Here is a 15,252-nt window from a genome sequence, read left to right as displayed (position 1 = left end):
GGCTTCCTCCTCGGCCGGCTTCTGTGTTGCCGTTGCTCCTCTCCTGCCTGGGCTTCCCCCTTCGCCCAGGGTCCTTTCCCCGCAAGTATCTCCTCCCACGACCACATCTTCCCCACCTGTGTCCAGGGAGTTCGGTCCTCCTGGGCACGCTGCTTGGTCCGTGTTTGGTGGGATCTTCTGTCCCGTTCGTTTAAGGACGGGTCAGACCAAGGCGCAGCGTGACATGTGTACATGTTTATTTAAATGATAAACACACGACAAAACAACAAACAAACGAAACGTGACGTCCTCAGGCTGAACACAAAACAAGCCTACTCACGGAACAAGATCCCACAACTAAACAGTGCCAATAGGCTGCCTAAGTATGATCCCCAATCAGAGACAACGAGCGACAGCTGCCTCTGATTGGGAACCACACCCGGCCAAACATAGAAATACAACATCTAGACTGAAACATAGAAAAACACAACATAGAATATTCACACCCTGACTCAACATATAAGAGTCCCCTGATTCAGGGCGTGACAGTGTGTGGAGAAACCAACGCTGTGTGGAGAAACCAACGCTGTGTGTGGAGAAACCAACGCTGTGTGGAGAAACCAACGCTGTGTGGAGAAACCAACGCTGTGTGGAGAAACCAACGCTGTGTGGAGAAACCAACGCTGTGTGTGGAGAAACCAACGCTGTGTGGAGAAACCAACGCTGTGTGTGTGGAGAAACCAACGCTGTGAGGAGAAACCAACGCTGTGTGGAGAAACCAACGCTGTGTGGAGAAACCAACGCTGTGTGGAGAAACCAACGCTGTGTGTGGAGAAACCAACGCTGTGTGTGGAGAAACCAACGCTGTGTGGAGAAACCAACGCTGTGTGGAGAAACCAACGCTGTGTGTGGAGAAACCAACGCTATGTGGAGAAACCAACGCTGTGAGGAGAAACCAACGCTGTGAGGAGAAACCAACGCTGTGTGTGGAGAAACCAACGCTGTGTGTGGAGAAACCAACGCTGTGTGGAGAAACCAACGCTGTGTGGAGAAACCAACGCTGTGTGGAGAAACCAACGCTGTGTGGAGAAACCAACGCTGTGTGGAGAAACCAACGCTGTGTGTGTAGAGAAACCAACGCTGTGTGTGTGGAGAAACCAACGCTGTGTGTGTGGAGAAACCAACGCTGTGTGAGGAGAAACCAACGCTGTGTGTGTGGAGAAACCAACGCTGTGTGGAGAAACCAACGCTGTGTGAGGAGAAACCAACGCTGTGTGTGAGGAGAAACCAACGCTGTGTGTGAGGAGAAACCAACGCTGTGTGTGTGGAGAAACCAACGCTGTGTGGAGAAACCAACGCTGTGTGGAGAAACCAACGCTGTGTGTGGAGAAACCAACGCTGTGTGTGGAGAAACCAACGCTGTGTGGAGAAACCAACGCTGTGTGGAGAAACCAACGCTGTGTGTGTGTGTGTGTGTGTGTGAGACTCGGTGTGTGTGGAGAAGCCAACGCTGTGTGTGTGTGTGTGTGTGAGACTCGGTGTGTGTGGAGAAACCAACGCTGTGTGTGTGTGTGTGTGTGAGACTCGGTGTGTGTAGAGAAACCAACGCAGTGTGTGTGTGTGTGTGTGTGTGTGTGACTCGGTGTGTCATTAAAGTGTTTTGCCATTCAGAGTTGAAAGGTGAAAATGAATTGGGTTTGGAATGTGGCTGCAGGTTACAAAGTAAGTGGTGTGTGTGTGTGTGTGTGTGTGTGTGTGTGTGTGTGTGTGTGTGTGTGTGTGTGTGTGTGTGTGTGTGTGTGTGTGTGTGTGTGTGTGTGTGTGTGTGTGTGTGTGATTTATGGTTTAAAAATGGTGCGTTTGAAAGAGATGTATTTACTTTGACAGATGTTATGTGTTTATCCTAGGGCTGTTCTGACTGATTCACATGTAACACCTTTAGACTGACTGACTAGAGTAGCACCTGCTAGTAGAGTAGTTAGTGGGTAGAAGCATCTTCTGAATGGCATTACAGAACAGGTTACAGAGAGAGGGAGGTTAGAGAGAGAGAGAGAGAGGGAGGTTAGAGAGGAAGAGAGGGAGGTTAGAGAGGAAGAGAGGGAGGTTAGAGAGAGAGAGAGGGAGGTTAGAGAGGAAGAGAGGGAGGTTAGAGAGAGAGAGAGGGAGGTTAGAGAGGAAGAGAGGGAGGTTAGAGAGAGAGAGAGAGAGCAGAGAGGAAGAGAGGGAGGTTAGAGAGAGAGAGAGAGAGACAGAGAGGAAGAGAGGGAGGTTAGAGAGAGAGAGAGAGAGACAGAGAGGAAGAGAGGGAGGTTAGAGAGAGAGAGAGAGAGACAGAGAGGAAGAGAGGGAGGTTAGAGAGAGAGAGAGAGAGACAGAGAGGAAGAGGAAGGGAGGTTAGAGAGGGAGGTTAGAGAGAAAGAGAGGGAGGTTAGAGAGGAAGATAATTAGAGTATGAAAACATCCTGGTTCCTGTGGAAACACTGGAGTTTAGCACACAGTCAGACTGTAGGAATGTGTTTGAGAGTGAGAGAAACGGATGGAGAGAGAAACGGATGGAGAGAGAAGGAGGGGTTATTGTGTGTTCAGGCAGAAGACTCAGTAATGAGAAATAACGTCTGTCAGTCACCACACACACCAGATGTAACGACATACGGCTGGCTATGTTCTGTGTCTAAAGGAAACTTCTCCCTGACGTTCATCCAGAACATTACAAACAACAGCATAACCCACAGCAGAAGGATGCTGTAGAACTCAGTAGCTGCCTGACGCTTTGCGCTGCTCGCACCCAATACATTTACTGTACACTAGCCTCTCCTCATCTCTCAGGGCTGACAGTGGAACTAAGCTCTGTTGTTTTCTAAGGCTGCGTTTAGACGGGCAGCCCAATTCAGATCTTTTTTCCACTAATTGGTATTTTGACTAGTCACATCAGATCATTTCACATCAGTTTTTTTCAGAGCTGATCTGATTGGTAAAAAGACCAATCAGTGGAAAAAAGATCAGAATTGGGCTGCCTGTCTAAACGCAGCCATGGTACCATATTCCCTTTAATGTAGTACACAGCTTTAGTTATGAGGCTCTGGTCTGATGTAGTACACAGCTTTAGTTATGAGGCTCTGGTCTGATGTAGTACACAGCTTTAGTTATGAGGCTCTGGTCTGATGTAGTACACAGCTTTAGTTATGAGGCTCTGGTCTGATGTAGTACACAGCTTTAGTTATGAGGCTCTGGTCTGATGTAGTACACAGCTTTAGTTATGAGGCTCTGGTCTGATGTAGTACACAGCTTTAGTTATGAGGCTCTGGTCTGATGTAGTACACAGCTTTAGTTATGAGGCTCTGGTCTGATGTAGTACACAGCTTTAGTTATGAGGCTCTGGTCTGATGTAGTACACAGCTTTAGTTATGAGGCTCTGGTCTGATGTAGTACACAGCTTTAGTTATGAGGCTCTGGTCTGATGTAGTACACAGGGAATAGGAAGGCACTTCGTCTTCAGCCTAAGGCTGTGAAACGACTATCGCAAATGGAAAATAAAGGACTGTGTTCTTAATATGTGCTCTATGTTCTAAAGCTGTGTTCCATGTTCTAAAGATGTGTTCTGTGTTCTAGGGGTAAGGGGTCAGAGGTGAGGATGGCGGGAGCCTCGGTGAAGGTGGCGGTGCGCGTGCGACCTTTCAACTCCCGGGAGACCAGCCGAGACGCCAAGTGTGTTATACAGATGCAGGGCAACTCCACATGTAAGTAACTCACACTGGGGATACGTCCTGATTCTCCACCCTTCTCCCTATACACACTGGGGATACGTCCTGATTCTCCACCCTTCTCCCTATACACACTGGGGATACGTCCTGATTCTCCACCCTTCTCCCTATACACACTGGGGCTACGTCCTGATTCTCCACCCTTCTCCCACACACTGGGGCTACGTCCTGATTCTCCACCCTTCTCCCTATACACACTGGGGCTACGTCCTGATTCTCCACCCTTCTACCACACACTGGGGATACGTCCTGATTCTCCACCCTTCTCCCTATACACACTGGGGATACGTCCTGATTCTCCACCCTTCTCCCTATACACACTGGGGATACGTCCTGATTCTCCACCTTTCTCCCTATACACACTGGGGATACGTCCTGATTCTCCACCCTTCTCCCTATACACACTGGGGATACGTCCTGATTCTCCACCTTTCTCCCTATACACACTGGGGATACGTCCTGATTCTCCACCCTTCTCCCTATACACACTGGGGATACGTCCTGATTCTCCACCCTTCTCCCTATACACACTGGGGCTACGTCCTGATTCTCCACCCTTCTCCCTATACACACTGGGGATACGTCCTGATTCTCCACCCTTCTCCCTATACACACTGGGGCTACGTCCTGATTCTCCACTCTTCTACCACACACTGGGGATACGTCCTGATTCTCCACCCTTCTCCCTATACACACTGGGGATACGTCCTGATTCTCCACCCTTCTCCCTATACACACTGGGGATACGTCCTGATTCTCCACTCTTCTACCACACACTGGGGATACGTCCTGATTCTCCACCCTTCTCCCACACACTGGGGATACGTCCTGATTCTCCACCCTTCTCCCACACACTGGGGATACGTCCTGATTCTCCACTCTTCTACCACACACTGGGGATACGTCCTGATTCTCCACTCTTCTACCACACACTGGGGATACGTCCTGATTCTCCACTCTTCTACCACACACTGGGGATACGTCCTGATTCTCCACCCTTCTCCCACACACTGGGGATACGTCCTGGTTCTCTCCCTATACACACTGGGGATACGTCCTGATTCTCCACCCTTCTCCCTATACACACTGGGGATACGTCCTGATTCTCCACCCTTCTCCCTATACACACTGGGGATACGTCCTGATTCTCCACCCTTCTCCCTATACACACTGGGGCTACGTCCTGATTCTCCACCCTTCTCCCACACACTGAGCCTACGTCCTGATTCTCCACCCTTCTCCCTATACACACTGGGGATACGTCCTGATTCTCCACTCTTCTCCCTATACACACTGGGGATACGTCCTGATTCTCCACCCTTCTCCCACACACTGGGGATACGTCCTGATTCTTCACCCTTCTCCCTATACACACTGGGAATACGTCCTGATTCTCCACTCTTCTCCCTATACACACTGGGGATACGTCCTGATTCTCCACTCTTCTCCCACACACTGGGGATACGTCCTGATTCTCCACCCTTCTCCCTATACACACTGGGGATACGTCCTGATTCTCCACACTTCTCCCTATACACACTGGGGATACGTCCTGATTCTCCACTCTTCTCCCTATACACACTGGGGATACATCCTGATTCTCCACCCTTCTCCCTATACACACTGGGGCTACGTACTGATTCTCCACCCTTCTCCCTATACACACTGGGGCTACGTCCTGATTCTCCACTCTTCTCCCTATACACACTGGGGCTACGTCCTGATTCTCCACCATTCTCCCTATACAAACTGGGGATACGTCCTGATTCTCCACCCTTCTCCCTATACACACTGGGGATACGTCCTGATTCTCCACTCTTCTACCACACACTGGGGATACGTCCTGATTCTCCACTCTTCTCCCTATACACACTGGGGATACGTCCTGATTCTCCACCCTTCTCCCACACACTGGGGATACGTCCTGATTCTCCACTCTTCTACCACACACTGGGGATACGTCCTGATTCTCCACTCTTCTCCCTATACACACTGGGGATATGTCCTGATTCTCCACTCTTCTCCCACACACTGGGGCTACGTCCTGATTCTCCACCCTTCTCCCTATACACACTGGGGATACGTCCTGATTCTCCACTCTTCTCCCTATACACACTGGGGATACGTCCTGATTCTCCACCCTTCTCCCTATACACACTGGGGATACGTCCTGATTCTCCACTCTTCTCCCTATACACACTGGGGATACGTCCTGATTCTCCACTCTTCTCCCACACACTGGGGATACGTCCTGATTCTCCACCCTTCTCCCTATACACACTGGGGATACGTCCTGATTCTCCACACTTCTCCCTATACACACTGGGGCTATGTCCTGATTCTCCACTCTTCTACCCCACACTGGGGATACGTCATGATTCTCCACTCTTCTACCACACACTGGGGATACGTCCTGATTCTCCACTCTTCTCCCTATACACACTGGGGATATGTCCTGATTCTCCACTCTTCTCCCACACACTGGGGCTACGTCCTGATTCTCCACCCTTCTCCCTATACACACTGGGGATACGTCCTGATTCTCCACTCTTCTCCCTATACACACTGGGGATACGTCCTGATTCTCCACCCTTCTCCCACACACTGGGGATACGTCCTGATTCTCCACCCTTCTCCCTATACACACTGGGGATACGTCCTGATTCTCCACACTTCTCCCTATACACACTGGGGCTATGTCCTGATTCTCCACTCTTCTACCACACACTGGGGATACGTCCTGATTCTCCACCCTTCTCCCTATATACACTGGGCCTACGTCCTGATTCTCCACTCTTTTACCACACACTGGGGATACGTCCTGATTCTCCACTCTTCTACCACACACTGGGGATACGTCCTGATTCTCCACCCTTCTCCCTATACACACTGGGGATACGTGCTGATTCTCCACCCTTCTCCCACACACTGGGGATACGTCCTGATTCTCCACCCTTCTCCCACACACTGGGGATACGTCCTGATTCTCCACCCTTCTCCCTATACACACTGGGGCTACGTCCTGATTCTCCACCCTTCTCCCTATACACACTGGGGATACGTCCTGATTCTCCACTCTTCTCCCTATACACACTGGGGCTACGTCCTGATTCTCCACCCTTCTCCCTATACACACTGGGGATACGTCCTGATTCTCCACCCTTCTCCCTATACACACTGGGGCTACGTCCTGATTCTCCACCCTTCTCCCTATACACACTGGGGATACGTCCTGATTCTCCACCCTTCTCCCTATACACACTGGGGATACGTCCTGATTCTCCACCCTTCTCCCTATACACACTGGGGATACGTCCTGATTCTCCACCCTTCTCCCTATACACACTGGGGCTACGTCCTGATTCTCCATCCTTCTCCCTATACACACTGGGGATACGTCCTGATTCTCCACCCTTCTCCCTATACACACTGGGGATACGTCCTGATTCTCCACTCTTCTCCCTATACACACTGGGGCTACATCCTGATTCTCCACCATTCTCCCTATACAAACTGGGGATACGTCCTGATTCTCCACCCTTCTCCCTATACACACTGGGGATACGTCCTGATTCTCCACTCTTCTACCACACACTGGGGATACGTCCTGATTCTCCACTCTTCTCCCTATACACACTGGGGATACGTCCTGATTCTCCACCCTTCTCCCACACACTGGGGATACGTCCTGATTCTCCACTCTTCTACCACACACTGGGGATACGTCCTGATTCTCCACTCTTCTCCCTATACACACTGGGGATATGTCCTGATTCTCCACTCTTCTCCCACACACTGGGGCTACGTCCTGATTCTCCACCCTTCTCCCTATACACACTGGGGATACGTCCTGATTCTCCACTCTTCTCCCTATACACACTGGGGATACGTCCTGATTCTCCACCCTTCTCCCACACACTGGGGATACGTCCTGATTCTCCACTCTTCTACCACACACTGGGGATACGTCCTTATTCTCCACTCTTCTCCCTATACACACTGGGGATACGTCCTGATTCTCCACTCTTCTCCCACACACTGGGGCTACGTCCTGATTCTCCACCCTTCTCCCTATACACACTGGGGATACGTCCTGATTCACCACACTTCTCCCTATACACACTGGGCCTATGTCCTGATTCTCCACTCTTCTACCACACACTGGGGATACGTCCTGATTCTCCACTCTTCTACCACACACTGGGGATACGTCCTGATTCTCCTCCCTTCTCCCTATACACACTGGGGATACGTCCTGATTCTCCACCCTTCTCCCACACACTGGGGATACGTCCTGATTCTCCACCCTTCTCCCTATACACACTGGGGATACGTCCTGATTCTCCACCCTTCTCCCTATACACACTGGGGATACGTCCTGATTCTCCACCCTTCTCCCACACACTGGGGATACGTCCTGATTCTCCACCCTTCTCCCTATACACACTGGGGATACGTCCTGATTCTCCACTCTTCTACCACACACTGGGGATACGTCCTGATTCTCCACTCTTCTCCCTATACACACTGGGGATACGTCCTGATTCTCCACCCTTCTCCCACACACTGGGGATACGTCCTGATTCTCCACCCTTCTCCCTATACACACCCTTCTCCCTATACACACTGGGGATACGTCCTGATTCTCCACCCTTCTACCACACACTGGGGCTACGTCCTGATTCTCCACCCTTCTCCCTATACACACTGGGGATACGTCCTGATTCTCCACCCTTCTCCCTATACACACTGGGGATACGTCCCGATTCTCCACCCTTCTCCCTATACACACTGGGGATACGTCCTGATTCTCCACTCTTCTACGACACACTGGGGATACGTCCTGATTCTCCACTCTTCTCCCTATACACACTGGGGATACGTCCTGATTATAATAATATAATATGCCATTTAGCAGACGCTTTTATCCAAAGCGACTTACAGTCATGCGTGCATACATTTTTTTTTTTGTGTGTGTATGGGTGGTCCCGGGGATCGAACCCACTACCTTGGCGTTACAAGCGCCGTGCTCTACCAGCTGAGCTACAGAGGACCACTGATTCTCCACCCTTCTCCCACACACTGGGGATACGTCCTGATTCTCCACTCTTCTACCACACACTGGGGATACGTCCTGATTCTCCACTCTTCTCCCTATACACACTGGGGATACGTCCTGATTCTCCACCCTTCTCCCTATACACACTGGGTATATGTCCTGATTCTCCACCCTTCTCCCTATACACACTGGGGCTACGTCCTGATTCTCCACCCTTCTCCCTATACACACTGGGGCTACGTCCTGATTCTCCACCCTTCTCCCACACACTGGGGATACGTCCTGATTCTCCACCCTTCTCCCTATACACACTGGGGATACGTCCTGATTCTCCACCCTTCTCCCTATACACACTGGGGATACGTCCTGATTCTCCACCCTTCTCCCACACACTGGGGATACGTCCTGATTCTCCACCCTTCTCCCTATACACACTGGGGATACGTCCTGATTCTCCACTCTTCTACCACACACTGGGGATACGTCCTGATTCTCCACTCTTCTCCCTATACACACTGGGGATACGTCCTGATTCTCCACCCTTCTCCCACACACTGGGGATACGTCCTGATTCTCCACCCTTCTCCCTATACACACCCTTCTCCCTATACACACTGGGGATACGTCCTGATTCTCCACCCTTCTACCACACACTGGGGCTACGTCCTGATTCTCCACCCTTCTCCCTATACACACTGGGGATACGTCCTGATTCTCCACCCTTCTCCCTATACACACTGGGGATACGTCCTGATTCTCCACCCTTCTCCCTATACACACTGGGGATACGTCCTGATTCTCCACTCTTCTCCCTATACACACTGGGGATACGTCCTGATTCTCCACCCTTCTCCCTATACACACTGGGGATACGTCCCGATTCTCCACCCTTCTCCCTATACACACTGGGGATACGTCCTGATTCTCCACTCTTCTACGACACACTGGGGATACGTCCTGATTCTCCACTCTTCTCCCTATACACACTGGGGATACGTCCTGATTATAATAATATAATATGCCATTTAGCAGACGCTTTTATCCAAAGCGACTTACAGTCATGCGTGCATACATTTTTTTTTTTGTGTGTGTATGGGTGGTCCCGGGGATCGAACCCACTACCTTGGCGTTACAAGCGCCGTGCTCTACCAGCTGAGCTACAGAGGACCACTGATTCTCCACCCTTCTCCCACACACTGGGGATACGTCCTGATTCTCCACTCTTCTACCACACACTGGGGATACGTCCTGATTCTCCACCCTTCTCCCTATACACACTGGGTATACGTCCTGATTCTCCACCCTTCTCCCTATACACACTGGGGCTACGTCCTGATTCTCCACTCTTCTACCACACACTGGGGATACGTCCTGATTCTCCACTCTTCTACCACACACTGGGGATACGTCCTGATTCTCCACCCTTCTCCCTATACACACTGGGGCTACGTCCTGATTCTCCACTCTTCTACCACACACTGGGGATACGTCCTGATTCTCCACTCTTCTCCCTATACACACTGGGGATACGTCCTGATTCTCCACCCTTCTCCCACACACTGGGGATATGTCCTGATTCTCCACTCTTCTCCCACACACTGGGGATACGTCCTGATTCTCCACCCTTCTCCCTATACACACTGGGGATACGTCCTGATTCTCCACCCTTCTCCCTATACACACTGGGGCTACGTCCTGATTCTCCACCCTTCTCCCACACACTGGGGATACGTCCTGATTCTCCACCCTTCTCCCACACACTGGGGATACGTCCTGATTCTCCACCCTTCTCCCTATACACACTGGGGATACGTCCTGATTCTCCACTCTTCTCCCTATACACACTGGGCCATGTCCTGATTCTCCACCCTTCTCCCTATACACACTGGTGATACGTCCTGATTCTCCACCTTTCTCCCACACACTGGGGCTACGTCCTGATTCTCCACCCTTCTCCCACACACTGGGGATACGTCTTGATTCTCCACCCTTCTCCCTATACACACTGGTGATACGTCCTGATTCTCCACCCTTCTCCCACACACTGGGGATACGTCCTGATTCTCCACCCTTCTCCCACACACTGGGGATACGTTTTAATTCTCCACCCTTCTCCCTATACACACTGGGGCTACGTCCTGATTCTCCACCCTTCTCCCACACACTGGGGATACGTCCTGATTCTCCACCCTTCTCCCACACACTGAGGATACGTCCTGATTCTCCACCCTTCTCCCACACACTGGCGATACGTCTTGATTCTCCACCCTTCTCCCACACACTGGGGATACGTCCTGATTCTCCACCCTTCTCCCACACACTGGGGATACGTCCTGATTCTCCACCCTTCTACCACACACTGGGGATACGTCTTGATTCTCCACTCTTCTCCCTATACACACTGGGGATACGTCCTGATTCTCCACCCTTCTCCCTATACACACTGGGGATACGTCCTGATTCTCCACCCTTCTCCCACACACTGGGGATACGTCCTGATTCTCCACCCTTCTCCCTATACACACTGGGGCTACGTCCTGATTCTCCACCCTTCTCCCACACACTGGGGATACGTCCTGATTCTCCACCCTTCTCCCTATACACACTGGGGATACGTCCTGATTCTCCACTCTTCTACCACACACTGGGGATACGTCCTGATTCTCCACTCTTCTCCCTATACACACTGGGGATACGTCCTGATTCTCCACCCTTCTCCCTATACACACTGGGAATACGTCCTGATTCTCCACCCTTCTACCACACACTGGGGATACGTCCTGATTCTCCACCCTTCTCCCTATACACACTGGGGATACGTCCTGATTCTCCACCCTTCTCCCTATACATACTGGGGCTATGTCCTGATTCTCCACTCTTCTCCCACACACTGGGGATACGTCCTGATTCTCCACCCTTCTCCCTATACACACTGGGGATACATCCTGATTCTCCACTCTTCTCCCACACACTGGGGATACGTCCTGATTCTCCACCCTTCTCCAACACACTGGGGATACATCCTGATTCTCCACTCTTCTCCCACACACTGGGGATACGTCCTGATTCTCCACCCTTCTCCCTATACACACTGGGGCTACGTCCTGATTCTCCACTCTTCTCCCACACACTGGGGATACGTCCTGATTCTCCACCCTTCTCCCACACACTGGGGATACGTCCTGATTCTCCACTCTTCTCCCACACACTGGGGATACGTCCTGATTCTCCACCCTTCTCCCACACACTGGGGATACGTCCTGATTCTCCACCCTTCTCCCTATACACACTGGGGATACGTCCTGATTCTCCACTCTTCTCCCGAAGTGTGCGCATGGATTTAAAAGCATATGATTGGTGAAAGCATTGGCTGGAGGGAGTTTTCACTGTTGTTAAATCCATGTGAGGAAGTGTGCAAGTGTACAGTCTAGGAGAAGGGTGGAGAATCAGGACGTAGCCCCATTGTGTGGTAGAAGGGTGGAGAATTGGAACGTAGCCCCAGTGTGTGGTAGAAGGGTGGAGAATTGGAATGTAGCCCCAGTGTGTGGTAGAAGGGTGGAGAATTGGAACGTAGCCCCAGTGTGTGGTAGAAGGGTGGAGAATTGGAACGTAGCCCCAGTGTGTGGTAGAAGGGTGGAGAATTGGAACGTAGCCCCAGTGTGTGGTAGAAGGGTGGAGAATTGGAATGTAGCCCCAGTGTGTGGTAGAAGGGTGGAGAATTGGAACGTAGCCCCAGTGTGTGGTAGAAGGGTGGAAAATTGGAACGTAGCCCCAGTGTGTGGTAGAAGGGTGGAGAATTGGAACGTAGCCCCAGTGTGTGGTAGAAGGGTGGAGAATTGGAACGTAGCCCCAGTGTGTGTGTGACCCTGGGTTCAGCAGCTCTGAACAGCCTGTCTGCTCAACCTTGCTCTGGTTGGCTACTGTCTGCAATTGACTGTACAACACACACACACACACACACACACACACTCACACACACACACACTGATCATTTGCCTAAATCCCACAGTTGAGGACTTGTTGTTCTTTGGGTGATTTGCATAACCATCTAGAGAGAGAGAGATGGTCTAGTCCAGAATACCCCCCTCTATAGAGAGAGATTGTCTAGTCCAGATTAAATCGAATCAAGCTTTATTTATACAGCACATTTCAGACATGGAATGCAACACAATGTCCTTCACAGGGAAAAACTTATAAAAATAAGAAAATAAAAGCAGAAATATTTAAATATTTACTACACTACAAACACAAGATAAAAACTAAAGAATGACAAACTGAAGGACTCAAAAGCATCCTGAGGAAAAGCAAAGCTAACAAGATGTGTTTTAATATCTCTTTTCAATATGTCCCCAGTTTCAGCCCCCATCAGGTTCTCTGGCAGGCTATTCCAGAGGCTGGGGGCATAGTAACTAAAGGCTGCCTCTCCATGCCTCTTGGTCCTGGGTTTGGGATAGTTAAAAGGCCAGTGCCAGAGGACCTGAGGGACCTACTGGGTACATAACTTAAAAGCATGTCTGATATGTATTGGGGTGCACAATCGTGGATTGTAATTGATAAAATTAACTCTAGAACTCACAGGCAGCCAGGGCAGAGTCCTTAAAACAGGTGTAATGTCCACCTGGTCCTGGTCTGTACCCGTGCTGCAGCATTCAGCATATATACAGTGAGGGAAGAAAGTATTTGATCCCCTGCTGATTTTGTACGTTTGCCCACTGACAAAGAAATGATCAGTCTATAATTTTAATGGTAGGTTTATTTGAACAGTGAGAGACAGAATAACAACAAAAAAATCCAGAAACACGCATGTCAAAAATGTTATAAATTGATTTGCATTTTAATGAGGGAAATAAGTATTTGACCCCTCTGCAAAACATGACTTAGTACTTGGTGGCAAAACCCTTGTTGGCAATCACAGAGGTCAGACGTTTCTTGTAGTTGGCCACCAGGTTTGCACACATCTCAGGAGGGATTTTGTCCCACTCCTCTTTGCAGATCTTCTCCAAGTCATTAAGGTTTCGAGGCTGACGTTTGGCAACTCGAACCTTCAGCTCCCTCCACAGATTTTCTATGGGATTAAGGTCTGGAGACTGGCTAGGCCACTCCAGGACCTTAATGTGCTTCTTCTTGAGCCACTCCTTTGTTGCCTTGGCCGTGTGTTTTCGGTCATTGTCATGCTGGAATACCCATCCACGACCCTTTTTCAATGCCCTGGCTGAGGGAAGGAGGTTCTCACCCAAGATTTGATGGTACATGGCCCCGTCCATCGTCCCTTTGATGCAGTGAAGTTGTCCTGTCCCCTTAGCAGAAAAACACCCCCAAAGCATAATGTTTTCACCTCCATGTTTGACGGTGGGGATGGTGTTCTTGGGGTCATAGGCAGCATTCCTCCTCCTCCAAACATGGCGAGTTGAGATGATGCCAAAGAGCTCCATTTTGGTCTCATCTGACCACAATACTTTCACCCAGTTCTCCTCTGAATCATTCAGATGTTCATTGGCAAACTTCAGACGGGCAAGTATATGTGCTTTCTTGAGCAGGGGGACCTTGCGGGCGCTGCAGGATTTCAGTCCTTCACGGCGTAGTGTGTTACCAATTGTTTCCTTGGTGACTATGGTCCCAGCTGCCTTGAGATCATTGACAAGATCCTCCGGTGTAGTTCTGGGCTGATTCCTCACCGTTCTCATGATCATTGCAACTCCACGAGGTGAGATTTTGCATGGAGCCCCAGGCCGAGGGAGATTGACAGTTCATTTGTGTTTCTTCCATTTGCGAATAATCGCACCAACTGTTGTCACCTTCTCACCAAGCTGCTTGGCGATGGTCTTGTAGCCCATTCCAGCCTTGTGTAGGTCTACAATCTTGTTCCTGACATCCTTGGAGAGCTCTTTGGTCTTGGCCATGGTGGAGAGTTTGGAATCTGATTAATTGATTGCTTCTGTGGACAGGTGTCTTTTTATACAGGTAACAAACTGAGATTAGGAGCACTCCCTTTAAGAGTGTGCTCCTAATCTCAGCTCGTTACCTGTATAAAAGACACCTGGGAGCCAGAAATCTTTCTGATTGAGAGGGGGTCAAATACTTATTTCCCTCATTAAAATGCAAATCAATTTATAACATTTTTGACATGCGTTTTTCTGGATTTCTTTGTTGTTATTCTGTCTCTCACTGTTCAAATAAATCTACCATTAAAATTATAGACTGATCATTTCTTTGTCAGTGGGCAAACGTACAAAATAAGCAGGGGATCAAATACTTTTTTCCCTCACTGTATAACAATGGCACCGGAGGGGATGGCAGCCGTTTTACAGGGCTCCTAACCAACTGTGCTATTTTGTTAGTTTTTTCGCATTGTTTGTAACTTATTTTGTACATAATGTTGCTGCTACCGTCTCTTATGACCGAAAAGAGCTTCTGGTCATCAGAACAGCGATTACTCACCTCGAACTGGACGAA

At 49.9% G+C, this 15,252-nt stretch overlaps 1 protein-coding gene across 1 annotated transcript in view; it reads left to right on the top strand.

Annotated features, from left to right (window-relative positions):
- The window catches only part of kif1c (kinesin family member 1C), an 86,892-nt gene that overhangs the window by 14,794 nt on the left and 56,846 nt on the right, over nucleotides 1–15,252 (top strand). The window contains exon 2 of the mRNA XM_045211899.1: nucleotides 3,589–3,716. Coding sequence (XP_045067834.1) covers nucleotides 3,611–3,716 — 106 coding nt within the window. The 5' untranslated portion in view covers nucleotides 3,589–3,610. The remainder of the gene's footprint in view (nucleotides 1–3,588; nucleotides 3,717–15,252) is intronic.

This window comes from Coregonus clupeaformis, chromosome 39 (assembly GCF_020615455.1).
Source record: "Coregonus clupeaformis isolate EN_2021a chromosome 39, ASM2061545v1, whole genome shotgun sequence".
In the NCBI taxonomy this organism is placed as follows: Eukaryota; Metazoa; Chordata; class Actinopteri; order Salmoniformes; family Salmonidae; genus Coregonus; species Coregonus clupeaformis.
The sequence above is the reverse complement of the archived record's forward strand: the minus strand, read 5'-3'. Positions and strand labels throughout refer to the sequence as shown.